This window comes from Mytilus edulis, chromosome 9, assembly GCF_963676685.1.
Source record: "Mytilus edulis chromosome 9, xbMytEdul2.2, whole genome shotgun sequence".
Lineage (NCBI taxonomy): Eukaryota > Metazoa > Mollusca > Bivalvia > Mytilida > Mytilidae > Mytilus > Mytilus edulis.
This window is the reverse complement of record NC_092352.1, coordinates 1,865,313-1,883,072: the sequence shown is the minus strand read 5'-3', so window position 1 is coordinate 1,883,072 and position 17,760 is coordinate 1,865,313. Positions and strand designations below refer to the sequence as shown.

The following is a 17,760-nucleotide window of genomic DNA, read 5'->3' as shown; positions in this document are numbered from 1 at the left end:
TCTTTGTGGTCAAATCCCGAAGTAAGTAAATGTACATCATGTTCTTTGTGGTCAAATCCCGAAGTAAGTAAATGTACATCATGCTCTTTGTGGTCAAATCCGGAGGTAAGTAAATGTACATCATGTTCTTTGTGGTCAAATCCCGAAGTAAGTAAATGTACATCATGCTCTTTGTGGTCAAATCCCGAAGTAAGTAAATGTACATCATGTTCTTTGTGGTCAAATCCTGAAATAAGTAAATGTACATCATGTTCTTTGTGGTCAAATCCTGAAGTAAGTAAATATACATCATGTTCTTTGTGGTCAAATCCCGAAGTAAGTAAATGTACATCATGCTCTTTGTGGTCAAATCCTGAGGTAAGTAAATATACATCATGTTCTTTGTGGTCAAATCCCGAAGTAAGTAAATGTACATCATGTTCTTTGTGGTCAAATCCTGAGGTAAGTAAATATACATCATGTTCTTTGTGGTCAAATCCTGAAGTAAGTAAATGTACATCATGTTCTTTGTGGTCAAATCCCGAAGTAAGTAAATGTACATCATGTTCTTTGTGGTCAAATCCCGAAGTAAGTAAATGTACATCATGCTCTTTGTGGTCAAATCCCGAAGTAAGTAAATGTACATCATGCTCTTTGTGGTCAAATCCCGAAGTAAGTAAATGTACATCATGTTCTTTGTGGTCAAATCCTGAGGTAAGTAAATGTATATCATGTTCTTTGTGGTCAAATCCCGAAGTAAGTAAATGTACATCATGCTCTTTGTGGTCAAATCCTGTAGTAAGTAAATGTACATCATGTTCTTTGTGGTCAAATCCCGAAGTAAGTAAATGTACATCATGCTCTTTGTGGTCAAATCCCGAAGTAAGTAAATGTACATCATGCTCTTTGTGGTCAAATCCTGAAGTAAGTAAATGTACATCATGCTCTTTGTGGTCAAATCCTGAGGTAAGTAAATGTATATCATGTTCTTTGTGGTCAAATCCCGAAGTAAGTAAATGTACATCATGCTCTTTGTGGTCGAATCCCGAGGTAAGTAAATGTACATCATGCTCTTTGTGGTCAAATCCTGAAGTAAGTAAATGTACATCATGTTCTTTGTGGTCAAATCCTGAGGTAAGTAAATGTACATCATGTTCTTTGTGGTCAAATCCCGAAGTAAGTAAATGTACATCATGCTCTTTGTGGTCGAATCCCGAGGTAAGTAAATATACATCATGTTCTTTATGGTCAAATCCCGAGGTAAGTAAATATACATCATGTTCTTTATGGTCAAATCCTGAGGTAAGTAAATATACATCATGTTCTTTATGGTCAAATCCTGAAGTAAGTAAATATACATCATGCTCTTTGTGGTCAAATCCTGAGGTAAGTAAATGTACATCATGTTCTTTGTGGTCAAATCCTGAGGTAAGTAAATGTACATCATGTTCTTTGTGGTCAAATCCTGAGGTAAGTGAATATACATCATGTTCTTTGTGGTCAAATCCCGAAGTAAGTAAATGTACATCATGTTCTTTGTGGTCAAATCCTGAGGTAAGTAAATATACATCATGTTCTTTGTGGTCAAATCCTGAGGTAAGTAAATGTACATCATGCTCTTTGTGGTCAAATCCTGAGGTAAGTAAATATACATCATGTTCTTTGTGGTCAAATCCTGAGGTAAGTCAATGTACATCATGTTCTTTGTGGTCAAATCCTGAGGTAAGTAAATATACATCATGTTCTTTGTGGTCAAATCCTGAGGTAAGTCAATGTACATCATGTTCTTTGTGGTCAAATCCTGAGGTAAGTAAATATACATCATGTTCTTTGTGGTCAAATCCCGAAGTAAGTAAATGTACATCATGTTCTTTGTGGTCAAATCCCGAGGTAAGTAAATATACATCATGTTCTTTGTGGTCAAATCCTGAGGTAAGTAAATGTACATCATGTTCTTTGTGGTCAAATCCTGAGGTAAGTAAATATACATCATGCTCTTTGTGGTCAAATCCTGAGGTAAGTAAATATACATCATGCTCTTTGTGGTCAAATCCTGAGGTAAGTAAATGTACATCATGTTCTTTGTGGTCAAATCCTGAGGTAAGTAAATGTACATCATGTTCTTTGTGGTCAAATCCTGAAGTAAGTAAATGTACATCATGTTCTTTGTGGTCAAATCCTGAGGTAAGTAAATATACATCATGTTCTTTGTGGTCAAATCCTGAAGTAAGTAAATGTACATCATGTTCTTTGTTGTCAAATCCCGAAGTAAGTAAATGTATATCATGTTCTTTGTGGTCAAATCCCGAAGTAAGTAAATGTACATCATGTTCTTTGTGGTCAAATCCCGAAGTAAGTAAATGTACATCATGTTCTTTGTGGTCAAATCCCGAAGTAAGTAAATGTACATCATGTTCTTTGCGGTCAAATCCCGAAGTAAGTAAATGTATATCATGTTCTTTGTGGTCAAATCCCGAAGTAAGTCAATGTACATCATGTTCTTTGTGGTCAAATCCTGAGGTAAGTCAATGTACATCATGCTCTTTGTGGTCAAATCCTGAGGTAAGTAAATGTACATCATGCTCTTTGTGGTCAAATCCTGAGGTAAGTAAATATACATCATGTTCTTTGTGGTCAAATCCTGAGGTAAGTAAATATACATCATGCTCTTTGTGGTCAAATCCTGAGGTAAGTAAATGTACATCATGTTCTTTGTGGTCAAATCCTGAGGTAAGTAAATGTACATCATGCTCTTTGTGGTCAAATCCTGAAGTAAGTAAATGTACATCATGTTCTTTGTGGTCAAATCCTGAAGTAAGTAAATGTACATCATGTTCTTTGTGGTCAAATCCTGAGGTAAGTAAATGTACATCATGTTCTTTGTGGTCAAATCCTGAAGTAAGTAAATGTACATCATGTTCTTTGTGGTCAAATCCTGAAGTAAGTAAATGTACATCATGTTCTTTGTTGTCAAATCCCGAAGTAAGTAAATGTATATCATGTTCTTTGTGGTCAAATCCTGAAGTAAGTAAATGTACATCATGTTTTTTGCGGTCAAATCCCGAAGTAAGTGAATGTATATCATGTTCTTTGTGGTCAAATCCCGAAGTAAGTAAATGTACATCATGTTCTTTGTGGTCGAATCCTGAGGTAAGTCAATGTACATCATGTTCCTTGTGGTCGAATCCTGAGGTAAGTAAATGTACATCATGATCTTTGTGGTCAAATCCTGAAGTAAGTAAATGTACATCATGCTCTTTGTGGTCAAATCCTGAGGTAAGTTAATGTATATCATGTTCCTTGTGGTCAAATCCCGAAGTAAGTAAATGTACATCATGCTCTTTGTGGTCAAATCCCGAAGTAAGTAAATGTACATCATGCTCTTTGTGGTCAAATCCTGAAGTAAGTAAATGTACATCATGCTCTTTGTGGTCAAATCCTGAGGTAAGTAAATGTATATCATGTTCCTTGTGGTCAAATCCCGAAGTAAGTAAATGTACATCATGATCTTTGTGGTCAAATCCTGAAGTAAGTAAATGTACATCATGCTCTTTGTGGTCAAATCCTGAGGTAAGTAAATGTATATCATGTTCCTTGTGGTCAAATCCTGAAGTAAGTAAATGTACATCATGATCTTTGTGGTCAAATCCTGAAGTAAGTAAATGTACATCATGCTCTTTGTGGTCAAATCCTGAGGTAAGTAAATGTATATCATGTTCCTTGTGGTCAAATCCCGAAGTAAGTAAATGTACATCATGTTCTTTGCGGTCAAATCCCGAAGTAAGTAAATGTACATCATGCTCTTTGTGGTCAAATCCCGAAGTAAGTAAATGTACATCATGCTCTTTGTGGTCAAATCCCGAAGTAAGTAAATGTACATCATGTTCTTTGTGGTCAAATCCTGAAGTAAGTAAATGTACATCATGTTCTTTGTGGTCAAATCCTGAAGTAAGTAAATATACATCATGTTCTTTGTGGTCAAATCCTGAAGTAAGTAAATGTACATCATGCTCTTTGTGGTCAAATCCTGAAGTAAGTAAATGTACATCATGCTCTTTGTGGTCAAATCCTGAGGTAAGTAAATGTACATCATGTTCTTTGTGGTCAAATCCCGAAGTAAGTAAATGTACATCATGTTCTTTGTGGTCAAATCCCGAAGTAAGTAAATATACATCATGTTCTTTGTGGTCAAATCCTGAAGTAAGTAAATGTACATCATGCTCTTTGTGGTCAAATCCTGAAGTAAGTAAATGTACATCATGCTCTTTGTGGTCAAATCCTGAGGTAAGTAAATGTACATCATGTTCTTTGTGGTCAAATCCTGAAGTAAGTAAATATACATCATGTTCTTTGCGGTCAAATCCTGAAGTAAGTAAATGTACATCATGCTCTTTGTGGTCAAATCCTGAAGTAAGTAAATGTACATCATGTTCTTTGTGGTCAAATCCTGAAGTAAGTAAATGTACATCATGCTCTTTGTGGTCAAATCCTGAGGTAAGTAAATGTACATCATGTTCTTTGTGGTCAAATCCCGAAGTAAGTAAATGTACATCATGTTCTTTGTGGTCAAATCCCGAAGTAAGTAAATGTACATCATGTTCTTTGTGGTCAAATCCCGAAGTAAGTAAATGTACATCATGCTCTTTGTGGTCAAATCCGGAGGTAAGTAAATGTACATCATGTTCTTTGTGGTCAAATCCCGAAGTAAGTAAATGTACATCATGCTCTTTGTGGTCAAATCCCGAAGTAAGTAAATGTACATCATGTTCTTTGTGGTCAAATCCTGAAATAAGTAAATGTACATCATGTTCTTTGTGGTCAAATCCTGAAGTAAGTAAATATACATCATGTTCTTTGTGGTCAAATCCCGAAGTAAGTAAATGTACATCATGCTCTTTGTGGTCAAATCCTGAGGTAAGTAAATATACATCATGTTCTTTGTGGTCAAATCCCGAAGTAAGTAAATGTACATCATGTTCTTTGTGGTCAAATCCTGAGGTAAGTAAATATACATCATGTTCTTTGTGGTCAAATCCTGAAGTAAGTAAATGTACATCATGTTCTTTGTGGTCAAATCCCGAAGTAAGTAAATGTACATCATGTTCTTTGTGGTCAAATCCCGAAGTAAGTAAATGTACATCATGCTCTTTGTGGTCAAATCCCGAAGTAAGTAAATGTACATCATGCTCTTTGTGGTCAAATCCCGAAGTAAGTAAATGTACATCATGTTCTTTGTGGTCAAATCCTGAGGTAAGTAAATGTATATCATGTTCTTTGTGGTCAAATCCCGAAGTAAGTAAATGTACATCATGCTCTTTGTGGTCAAATCCTGTAGTAAGTAAATGTACATCATGTTCTTTGTGGTCAAATCCCGAAGTAAGTAAATGTACATCATGCTCTTTGTGGTCAAATCCCGAAGTAAGTAAATGTACATCATGCTCTTTGTGGTCAAATCCTGAAGTAAGTAAATGTACATCATGCTCTTTGTGGTCAAATCCTGAAGTAAGTAAATGTACATCATGTTCTTTGTGGTCAAATCCCGAGGTAAGTAAATGTATATCATGTTCTTTGTGGTCAAATCCCGAAGTAAGTAAATGTACATCATGCTCTTTGTGGTCGAATCCCGAGGTAAGTAAATGTACATCATGCTCTTTGTGGTCAAATCCTGAAGTAAGTAAATGTACATCATGTTCTTTGTGGTCAAATCCTGAGGTAAGTAAATGTACATCATGTTCTTTGTGGTCAAATCCCGAAGTAAGTAAATGTACATCATGCTCTTTGTGGTCGAATCCTGAGGTAAGTAAATATACATCATGTTCTTTATGGTCAAATCCTGAGGTAAGTAAATATACATCATGTTCTTTATGGTCAAATCCTGAGGTAAGTAAATATACATCATGTTCTTTATGGTCAAATCCTGAAGTAAGTAAATATACATCATGCTCTTTGTGGTCAAATCCTGAGGTAAGTAAATGTACATCATGTTCTTTGTGGTCAAATCCTGAGGTAAGTAAATATACATCATGTTCTTTGTGGTCAAATCCTGAGGTAAGTGAATATACATCATGTTCTTTGTGGTCAAATCCCGAAGTAAGTAAATGTACATCATGTTCTTTGTGGTCAAATCCTGAGGTAAGTAAATATACATCATGTTCTTTGTGGTCAAATCCTGAGGTAAGTAAATGTACATCATGCTCTTTGTGGTCAAATCCTGAGGTAAGTAAATATACATCATGTTCTTTGTGGTCAAATCCTGAGGTAAGTCAATGTACATCATGTTCTTTGTGGTCAAATCCTGAGGTAAGTAAATATACATCATGTTCTTTGTGGTCAAATCCTGAGGTAAGTCAATGTACATCATGTTCTTTGTGGTCAAATCCTGAGGTAAGTCAATGTACATCATGTTCTTTGTGGTCAAATCCTGAGGTAAGTAAATATACATCATGTTCTTTGTGGTCAAATCCTGAGGTAAGTCAATGTACATCATGTTCTTTGTGGTCAAATCCTGAGGTAAGTAAATATACATCATGTTCTTTATGGTCAAATCCTGAGGTAAGTAAATATACATCATGTTCTTTGTGGTCAAATCCTGAAGTAAGTAAATGTATATCATGTTCTTTGTGGTCAAATCCTGAAGTAAGTAAATATACATCATGCTCTTTGTGGTCAAATCCTGAGGTAAGTAAATGTACATCATGTTCTTTGTGGTCAAATCCTGAGGTAAGTAAATATACATCATGTTCTTTGTGGTCAAATCCTGAGGTAAGTAAATATACATCATGTTCTTTGTGGTCAAATCCCGAAGTAAGTAAATGTACATCATGTTCTTTGTGGTCAAATCCCGAGGTAAGTAAATATACATCATGTTCTTTGTGGTCAAATCCTGAGGTAAGTAAATGTACATCATGCTCTTTGTGGTCAAATCCTGAGGTAAGTAAATATACATCATGCTCTTTGTGGTCAAATCCTGAGGTAAGTAAATATACATCATGCTCTTTGTGGTCAAATCCTGAGGTAAGTAAATGTACATCATGTTCTTTGTGGTCAAATCCTGAGGTAAGTAAATGTACATCATGTTCTTTGTGGTCAAATCCTGAAGTAAGTAAATGTACATCATGTTCTTTGTGGTCAAATCCTGAGGTAAGTAAATATACATCATGTTCTTTGTGGTCAAATCCTGAAGTAAGTAAATGTACATCATGTTCTTTGTTGTCAAATCCCGAAGTAAGTAAATGTATATCATGTTCTTTGTGGTCAAATCCCGAAGTAAGTAAATGTACATCATGTTCTTTGTGGTCAAATCCCGAAGTAAGTAAATGTACATCATGTTCTTTGTGGTCAAATCCCGAAGTAAGTAAATGTACATCATGTTCTTTGCGGTCAAATCCCGAAGTAAGTAAATGTATATCATGTTCTTTGTGGTCAAATCCCGAAGTAAGTCAATGTACATCATGTTCTTTGTGGTCAAATCCTGAGGTAAGTCAATGTACATCATGCTCTTTGTGGTCAAATCCTGAGGTAAGTAAATGTACATCATGCTCTTTGTGGTCAAATCCTGAGGTAAGTAAATATACATCATGTTCTTTGTGGTCAAATCCTGAGGTAAGTAAATATACATCATGCTCTTTGTGGTCAAATCCTGAGGTAAGTAAATGTACATCATGTTCTTTGTGGTCAAATCCTGAGGTAAGTAAATGTACATCATGCTCTTTGTGGTCAAATCCTGAAGTAAGTAAATGTACATCATGTTCTTTGTGGTCAAATCCTGAAGTAAGTAAATGTACATCATGTTCTTTGTGGTCAAATCCTGAGGTAAGTAAATATACATCATGTTCTTTGTGGTCAAATCCTGAAGTAAGTAAATGTACATCATGTTCTTTGTTGTCAAATCCCGAAGTAAGTAAATGTATATCATGTTCTTTGTGGTCAAATCCTGAAGTAAGTAAATGTACATCATGTTTTTTGCGGTCAAATCCCGAAGTAAGTGAATGTATATCATGTTCTTTGTGGTCAAATCCCGAAGTAAGTAAATGTACATCATGTTCTTTGTGGTCGAATCCTGAGGTAAGTCAATGTACATCATGTTCCTTGTGGTCGAATCCTGAGGTAAGTAAATGTACATCATGATCTTTGTGGTCAAATCCTGAAGTAAGTAAATGTACATCATGCTCTTTGTGGTCAAATCCTGAGGTAAGTTAATGTATATCATGTTCCTTGTGGTCAAATCCCGAAGTAAGTAAATGTACATCATGCTCTTTGTGGTCAAATCCCGAAGTAAGTAAATGTACATCATGCTCTTTGTGGTCAAATCCTGAAGTAAGTAAATGTACATCATGCTCTTTGTGGTCAAATCCTGAGGTAAGTAAATGTATATCATGTTCCTTGTGGTCAAATCCCGAAGTAAGTAAATGTACATCATGATCTTTGTGGTCAAATCCTGAAGTAAGTAAATGTACATCATGCTCTTTGTGGTCAAATCCTGAGGTAAGTAAATGTATATCATGTTCCTTGTGGTCAAATCCTGAAGTAAGTAAATGTACATCATGATCTTTGTGGTCAAATCCTGAAGTAAGTAAATGTACATCATGCTCTTTGTGGTCAAATCCTGAGGTAAGTAAATGTATATCATGTTCCTTGTGGTCAAATCCCGAAGTAAGTAAATGTACATCATGTTCTTTGCGGTCAAATCCCGAAGTAAGTAAATGTACATCATGCTCTTTGTGGTCAAATCCCGAAGTAAGTAAATGTACATCATGCTCTTTGTGGTCAAATCCCGAAGTAAGTAAATGTACATCATGTTCTTTGTTGTCAAATCCTGAAGTAAGTAAATGTACATCATGTTCTTTGTGGTCAAATCCTGAAGTAAGTAAATGTACATCATGTTCTTTGTGGTCAAATCCTGAGGTAAGTAAATGTACATCACGTTCTTTGTGGTCAAATCCTGAGGTAAGTAAATGTACATCATGCTCTTTGTGGTCAAATCCCGAAGTAAGTAAATGTACATCATGTTCTTTGCGGTCAAATCCCGAAGTAAGTAAATGTACATCATGTTCTTTGTGGTCAAATCCTGAAGTAAGTAAATGTACATCATGTTCTTTGTGGTCAAATCCTGAGGTAAGTAAATGTACATCACGTTCTTTGTGGTCAAATCCTGAGGTAAGTAAATGTACATCATGTTCTTTGTGGTCAAATCCTGAGGTAAGTAAATGTACATGATTCATCATGTTCTTTATCTTTATGGTCAAATCCTGAGGTAGGTCAATGTACATTATGTTCTGTATAATCAAATCCTTAATTTTGTGTATAATCAAAACTATAATTATAATGCACATGAATACTTCCCTCATTTCATTTCATTGTGGAACCTGTATTCAAAGACCACCTGTATTTAGAGACCACTTTTGCCTTCTACTTTGAGTGGTCTCTCGATACAGGTTTGACTGTAAATGTCATTATCTCAGTATTAGGTATTTGTATATTTGAATGCAGGAAATGTATTAAAGTTAGATATTTATTTTAGCTGTTATTGAGATAAATGTGCTTTTTATGCCCCACCTACAATAGTAGAGGGGCATTATGTTTTCTGGTCTGTGCTTCCGTTCGTCTGTCCGTTCGTTCGTTCGTTCGTCCTTCTGTCCCACTTCAGGTTAAAGTTTTTGGTCAAGGTAGTTTTTGATGAAGCTGAAGTCCAATCAACTTGAAACTTAGTATACTTGTTGCTTATGATAGGATCTTTCTAATTTTAAAGCCAAGTTAGACTTTTGACCCCAATTTCACGGTCAACTGAACATAGAAAATGAACATGGGAGTTTCAGGTTAAAGTTTTTGGTCAAGGTAGTTTTTGACGAAGTTGAAGTCCAGTCAACTTGAAACTTAGTACACATGTTCCCTATGGTATGATTTTCATAATTTTAATGCCAAATTAGATTTTTATGCCCCACCTACGATAGTAGAGGGGCATTATGTTTTCTGGTCTGTGCGTCCGTTCGTCTGTCCGTTCGTCCGCCCGTTCGTCTGTTCGTACGTCCGTCTGTCCCGCTTCAGGTTAAAGTTTTTGGTCAAGGTAGTTTTTGATGAAGTTAAAGTCCAATCAACTTGAAACTTAGTACACATGTTCCTTATGATATGATCTTTCTAATTTTAAAGCCAAATTAAACTTTTGACCCCAATTTCACGGTCCACTGAACATAGAAAATGAAAGTGCGAGTTTCAGGTTAAAGTTTTTGGTCAAGGTAGTTTTTGATGAAGTTGAAGTCCAATCAACTTTAAACTTAGTACACATGTTCCCTGTGATATTATCTTTCTAATTTTAATGCCTAATTATATTTTTTACCCAATTTCACGGTCCATTGAACATGGAAAATGATAGTGCGAGTGGGGCATCCGTGTACTTTGGACACATTCTTGTTTACCCAATTTCACGGTCCATTGAACATGGAAAACGATAGTGTGAGTGGGGCATCTGTGTACTTTGGACACATTCTTGTTTATGTCTCTTTCTGGAAATTATCAGCACAATTATTATTAATATTCATATAAAATATGTGCTACACGTTTGAAGATTACCCTTAACATTCTTGCCAGAATGAGTGAGTTTTAAATAATTAAAATATCAAAATAATTTGTGTTAATATTTCAAAATTCTTCATCTTTGGTAGTCAAATGGAAATTTTACAGTGAGACTATGGAAATGAAGATAACAAAATGATACCATAATTGAAAGAACAAATTTATGGTCAGAAAAATGCCAGACCCTAACTCATATGGGTCATTTTCAAAAAATGTCGAATTTTGAAATTGAAAAATTTATTAAAAGTTACTTATTCAAACAACCCTCTACATAAGCAAATCAAAACAAACAGTACTTTAAGAACAACATATTAAAAGATGCAATCTTAATGATGTCATACAAGAATATCTTGAAACATTTTTTGATCGGTGGTACAATATTTTGTCTATCCTGTTACCATTTTCAAAAGAAATTTTGGGTTATTAAGAAAAGGTTTAGATAAAATGTTAAGCTTGTTTAACGTTACCAATTAGATGGTTTTCAAGAGAATAAACTTCTATATATATTCATTCTGTAAAATAATAGATTATTTGCCAATTTTCTAGGTTGTACTGAAAAATGGCTCTAAAAATTGGTTTTCAAAGGTTGTAAAAATTACCACCAGTAATGCAAGTCTAAGATAGCAATTTATATTGTTCGGCCTTTTTCCACCCTTTCGAATAAACCCAACATCAAGTAAATCCCTCATAAGTTAATTTACTTTTCTCTTTATTTCGTTGGTAACAGGAACGTACGTTTCTGATATATCACTATATAAAAGTCTATCCTGTTACCTTTTTGTCTATCCTGTTACCGATATCAGTATTCCACCTGCAAATGCTTAATTGGGAAGATTAAGACGTTATAACCTTAAGATGAGTTCAAACAATGAAATATTTCATTCGTTTTCCACCTACATGTTAAGATAAAAAAATAAACGACGTGTTTGTCTATAATTGTCTATCCTGTTACTGTAACCATAGCAACCATAGTAACAGGATAGACATAACAGGATAGACAAATTTCTTCGTTTTTGATTGCTGTTGTGAAATAACTACTCCCTTTGGTGAAGTGATTATGGTTTTCTATTGTGAATTTGGTTTCCAACACGTTATTGCACTTTTTACAACCATACTGTTAGTGTAATTAATCAAAATGGTCGGTAACAGCATAGACATGAAAAAAAGTACGCTCTATTTTTTTCACTAAATGTCTTGAAATTTCTTTTCTCTACACTGTCGTTCAAGAAACGAGGCGTTTTAAATGTAAAGATTACTTTGCATTTTTGAAATCAACACTGACTGATTCAATATTCATAGGGAGAATAATTTAACGACTGATTTAAGTAGCGGTAACAGGATAGACATGAACCTCCTGTACGCTGATTGAATTTAGTTTGTAGATAATCTGTTACATACAATGATAAAGAAGCTACGATTTTTCGTTAGAATTATAATTAACGTTCTTAAAAAGTCTCTTTTGCAGATATCAAGGCGATCAGAAAATCGGAAAAAAATCATTTGAAATGTGTTTTTCTGACAATGTACGCACACAAATACCCCCAAAATCGGCCTTAAATGCAGTTTAATCTTATCAAAATAGATGTAAGGTTTGTTTATTATTAATGTTCTGAATCACAAATCCGACAAGCTTTCATTTAAACCATTACAACTGAAATTTCCATTAGAAATAAAACTTTTAGCATGGGTGTACTGAAAATTCGACATTTTTTGAAAATGACCCATATAAAAGGGACGAAAGATACCAAAGAGACAGTCAAACTCATAAATCTAAAACAAACTGACAACGCCATGGCTAAAAATGAAAAAGACAAACAGACAAACAGTAGTACACATGACACAACATAGAAAACTATATTCACAATATATTACCATTGTCAATCTCTTAGTTTGTGTTTTGCTTGGTCATTTAATTCCATTTGTACTGTGAAAGAAGTGGGATGTATTTTTGAAATGTCTTGCAGTTCTTCTCTCAGTGGATGATTGTTTTTTTTTTGTTTTTTTTTTAGCAAGATGACGAAAGAGCTGTATCGGAAATAAGAAAAGAAGCTGAAGAAGTCAGGAAAACTATGGGTAAGTTGTTACTTAAATGATCCAACCTCTATTCAATGCTTCCTTTGATTTTCTATAAACTTAAATGGAAACTTTTGTTGGAAGAGTTATCATTATTTTCCATGGACACATTTCTGTGAAAGTGTAGTGAATTAATTAATATGTTGAGTGTTTTTTATCATTTTAGCGTTTCTCAATGAAAATATTTATTTGAAGTCTCAATAATGTGTGTAATATTCTGAAAATTTCTTGATTATTTTGATATTAATAAGTGCAGGAGAGAATTATTGCAAAATTCCATGTGAGTTTTTGTCATCACTTGGCGTCCGTCTTCGTCTGTAAACTTACACAAACCTTCTCCTCTGAACTACTGAAACAAATTTAACCAAACTTGGCCATAATCATCATTAGGGTATGTAGTTGTAAAAATGTGTCTGATGACCTCACCTGTCAACCAACATGGACGACATGGCTAACAATCAAACAATTTGGTGAAATACAAGTGTTGTCTGTTGTCTTGGCTAAATTAAACCAAAATTTGTCTCAATCAATATTGGGTTATCTTATACTATTTATTATTATTTAAACCTTATTTTACATTACAAACCACAGTAGATACAGGTGAGCCACACAGGCTCTCGAGAGCCTCTAGTTTTCTTTAAATCTTTTTCTTTCATTTTGAATAAGAATATTGCCTGAAAATTCACTGTTCATTTAAATGCAACCATCTAGATCATTATACTTTATAAGTAACACAGCCAAGATTTACTGCCCAATATAAGGTCTAGCTACAAAAATAACCATATATAAGATATTTCACATAAGAAGTTTGTCACTGCATCCAATGCTATAAAGTACAATATATAAATTCTGTAACCTGTTTTTTTTCTATTATGTAGGATATAATGATGACAAGTTGATTGGTGCTCCAGATGAACCTCCAAGTAAAAAACCCAGAATAGTGCCTCCTGGAAACCCTCGTGCTCAAGTTGTGTAATCTTGGATATAAACCCAGAATAATGCCTCCTGGGCACCCTTGAGCTCAAGTTGTGCAATATTGAATAAAGACCTAGAAAAGTGCTAGATGGGCACCCTTGGGCTCTAGTGGTGTAATATTGGAAAAAATCCCAGAATAGTGCCTCCTGGACACCTTTGTGCTCAAGTTGTGTTATATTGGATAAGAAAACAAAATCCAGACTTCTTGGCATGTTCCATTCTACAAATTTTCAGGACGAGTTATGCATAGCACCTTATTGTCTATGATCAATTCAATGAAGGATTGTTTTAAAGGAAAGAAGAGTTGGACAAGAAATTTGAAACAAAGAGAATTGTTGTTGTTTCTTGGATAAAACATTTTTTAAAGTCATGATACATGTATCAGTGAAAACCTTGTTTGACTTGTGTGACATTTTATAGTGTAAAATTTATCGCAAGCTGCTTGCAATTGTGGCATGCAAACAACATCTTTTCTTGTAAGGCAATATTGATATAGGGATGGGATATGAAGATGTTTTATTTCCAATGGTGCTCTATTTTTACTGTTTATTATATTATGTATAGCTATGGTTTAATATGGTGACTGATAAAAATTAACCATAAAAACTGAAAAAGATAAACAAAAGTTAATATTATATATGACATGTATGAATTCATTCTTTTTGATTTCAAAAATATTTTCAGATTAGAATTAAACACTTTTGTGAGAATTAGTTGGTATTAGTAAATGATATTGAAAGGAAAATTTGGAACTTATGTTAAAGTGCAAGGGTAACTTTTCAACAGGGACTATTTTATATATGATTTGGTCACAGGTTACTATAGTAGAATACTGAGTGAGACATCTTTTAGGAGAGAACTCTTTTTAAATAATATATTAATCAGTTTCTATATTAAAATCTGCATGTATACCATGTTATTTGTAATGATTTTATAACTGTATTTTGTTTGATTTGAAACACAAGACACAGCAAAATTGAGATCATACTTTAGTGCTTAAACAAAACAGAAAGCTATTTAGTGCTAATAGTCATGATAGTTGTACACAAGTCATGTTTTTTGTGTGTTATTTTATTGCTTAAATGCTAAAAGACAATGAAGTTATGAAACAGTAAAGTATTGCAAATTTAAAGAACTATGTTCATATGTTGTTATGTTGCATATAGTGGTATAGACTTATTCTTCGAATGGAATGTTTTATTGTTAATCTAGGTACATTCAGAATTATTTATCTTTTTTATTTGGTTTCTAATTAGTCTATAATGTAAAAATAAGAGCAACATTGAAATGATTTAAGATCAGATTTTTAATTAAATGTTGTGTTATAATTAGATCAGATGTATCAACTTCAACACAAATTTATACAATTCATTCAATGTAAAATGAATCATCATAAAATAACACTACTGTGGATTCATTTATTTTCGTGGGTACCAATTTTCGTGGATTGAAGAAAACTTTCATATTTGTGGACATTTAATTTCGTGGTTTTTCTGCAGTCTGCATACAAACCTATAGAACATTCACCATTCGTTAAATATTTAAGTTTGTGGTTCAACTGTACCCACGAAATCCACAAAAATTGGTATCCAACGAATAATAATGAATTCACTGTAATAAAATTCACAAAAAAATGATATCTTCAAATTAAATTAGTCAATAACCAGCAAGAAATTTAACGAGACGTTATTTTTAAGTATTACACCTTATTTTCTACAGAGAAGGGATTGTTCTGTAAATGTAATAGTGAATTGTGCGGTAGTTAAATTTGTCTGTCTCAACTTTTCACCAGGTATTCAAGTCTGTGACTATAGATTCATTAGAAATGTATAACCTGGATTATTTTTCCTAGGAAATAAGTCCATAGCTAGAACAGGTTGTCGGGCACTTATTTTCCAAAGAAAAGTTTTATATTATAAAGTTATTCATCCATATTGTAATTGTTTTCTATGAAAAAGGTCTCTTTAAATGTTAAAATTAAGAAAGTAACATTTGTAGTTATGTGCATCATTTAAGTCAATAATATAAAAAAATTAGTTTGTTTAATCATTAAAAAACCCAGCCCTTTTGTAATAACAAATATAGTGAAATATGAATGCAAAATGTTTAACATTGTAAAAAGATATAAGAATTAAAAATTCTATTGTTCACAAGTTAAGGTTTTCCTTCATTTGAATATTTCCTAAAAGAAAAAGGACATAGACTTTTTTTTACCTAGGATTAATAATGCCCTTGACATTAATGTCAAAGTAGATAAGTTGTGGTTAGTTTTAACGAAAGATTGATGCACAAACCATAACACAACTATGACAACAAGATTAAAATGATTTCTTTTATTACACATTTTCCTAGACAAAGTGTAAAGGACATAGATGTTTTTACATAAGAATCTTAATGAACTGTAGATGAGTTCCTGGGAAAATTAAACCATGCATATAAATTTTATATAAAAAGGGATGAACAACTGTAAAACAACACTATGACAAAAGAATCAAAAGTCCATTGTTTACATGTAATTTCTTTTAGCGTAAATTGTTTTGAGCGAACATTTTCCTGGTCAAATAAAGATTATGTAAATTTTTATAATCAATAATTGTTGATATTGATAACATGGACATACATTCCTAGGAAAATTATTGAGTCGGACATAAATTACTGCCATCAGGCTTAATAACTAGTAAATTCTGTAACCATGGACTTCTTATACTACATGTAGTCATATAGTCCGCCAGACAATTATTTACTAGGACTCATTTATCTATTATATACACATAATCAAATGTTTGTGCCAAATTATTGATTTGTTAAGGGAATACTTGGGGAACATTTTATGTTGAAATTAAAAACAAATATTATTTGCATTCCTTTTGTTTTCATTTAACTAATGAACCTTAAATAGGTGTAATTTGCTGATGAATCAAAATGGTTTATATGTCTGTCTCAAGACAGGAACATTATAATTGTAATTATAATTATTGGTGGTTTTTTATTTGAACTGTTCACTGGCATACAATACCACACATCATCCTGTCATGAAATGTTGTCATTTTAGTGTTGTATTTATCATTGCCATCAAATTCTGAGATTTGTCTGGTGGCAAAACTAGGTTCAACCCACCATTTTTGTTTAAAGTGTCTTGTTCCAAGTCAGGAAATTGGCAATTGTTATCTTATAGTTCGTTTCTGTGTATGTTGCGTTGTTGTTTTGGTTTCACACTTCAGGGTTTCCGTTTCTTTGTTTTCCTCGAATAGTTGATGTGTTTACCTCAGTTTTAGTTTGTAACTAGGATTTGTTTTTTTCTCAATCAATAAATGAATTTCAAACAGCGGTAAACAACTGTTGCTATTATTTAAAGTGGCATATCTATCATAGATTGTGTTGATTTAAAATGTCAATTTTTAAAAGTCGCAGCAAACATGAGCATGATCAATTGTCACATGCCCATAGGTGATAACTTCTGCTTTTAACACGGTAAAAAATATTGAAGGAGCTCAGCAAGATGATATAAGCCAAAGAAAAACGAAAAAAGTCTTGACATAGATAAAGGACACAAAAGGTAACTAGTATTAAACAAAAACTAAAATGTGAGAGCAGGAAGTATGTCCAGAAGTAAACAATTAATTTTGAATAAAGACTGATGAACAGGTAACCAAAAACAAAAAGTTAACTTTAAATATATAAATAAATGTCTACATGCCAAAAAATGCACACATTCTATGAATGGATATAAGAATGCCTTGACATCATATTTAACATCAAGAACAGATATGATCAAGCACACAATATCATCGTATGTGGGGATCTAAATGGGTCATTTATACCAACAAGAAACATCAAGCATGACATTCGTCTATATCAAAATCAATTATGATCAATCACACGCTGTTATCTTATGTGGGGATCTAAATGGGTCATTTATACCAACAAGAAACATCAAGCATGACATTCGTCTATATCAAAATCAATTATGATCAATCACATGCTGTTATCTTATGTGGGGATCTAAATGGGTCATTTATACCAACAAGAAACATCAAGCATGACATTCGTCTATATCAAAATCAATTATGATCAATCACACGCTGTTATCTTATGTGGGGATCTAAATGGGTCATTTATACCAACAAGAAACATCAAGCATGACATTCGTCTATATCAAAATCA

At 33.4% G+C, this 17,760-nt stretch overlaps 1 protein-coding gene across 1 annotated transcript in view; it reads left to right on the top strand.

The window, feature by feature from the left end:
- The window catches only part of LOC139487465 (protein PF3D7_1417600-like), a 98,103-nt gene extending 81,646 nt beyond the window's left edge, over positions 1 to 16,457 (top strand). The window contains exons 17-18 of the mRNA XM_071272277.1: positions 12,558 to 12,621; positions 13,500 to 16,457. Coding sequence (XP_071128378.1) covers positions 12,558 to 12,621; positions 13,500 to 13,597 — 162 coding nt within the window. The 3' untranslated portion in view covers positions 13,598 to 16,457. The remainder of the gene's footprint in view (positions 1 to 12,557; positions 12,622 to 13,499) is intronic.
- Positions 16,458 to 17,760: the final 1,303 nt, after the last annotated feature.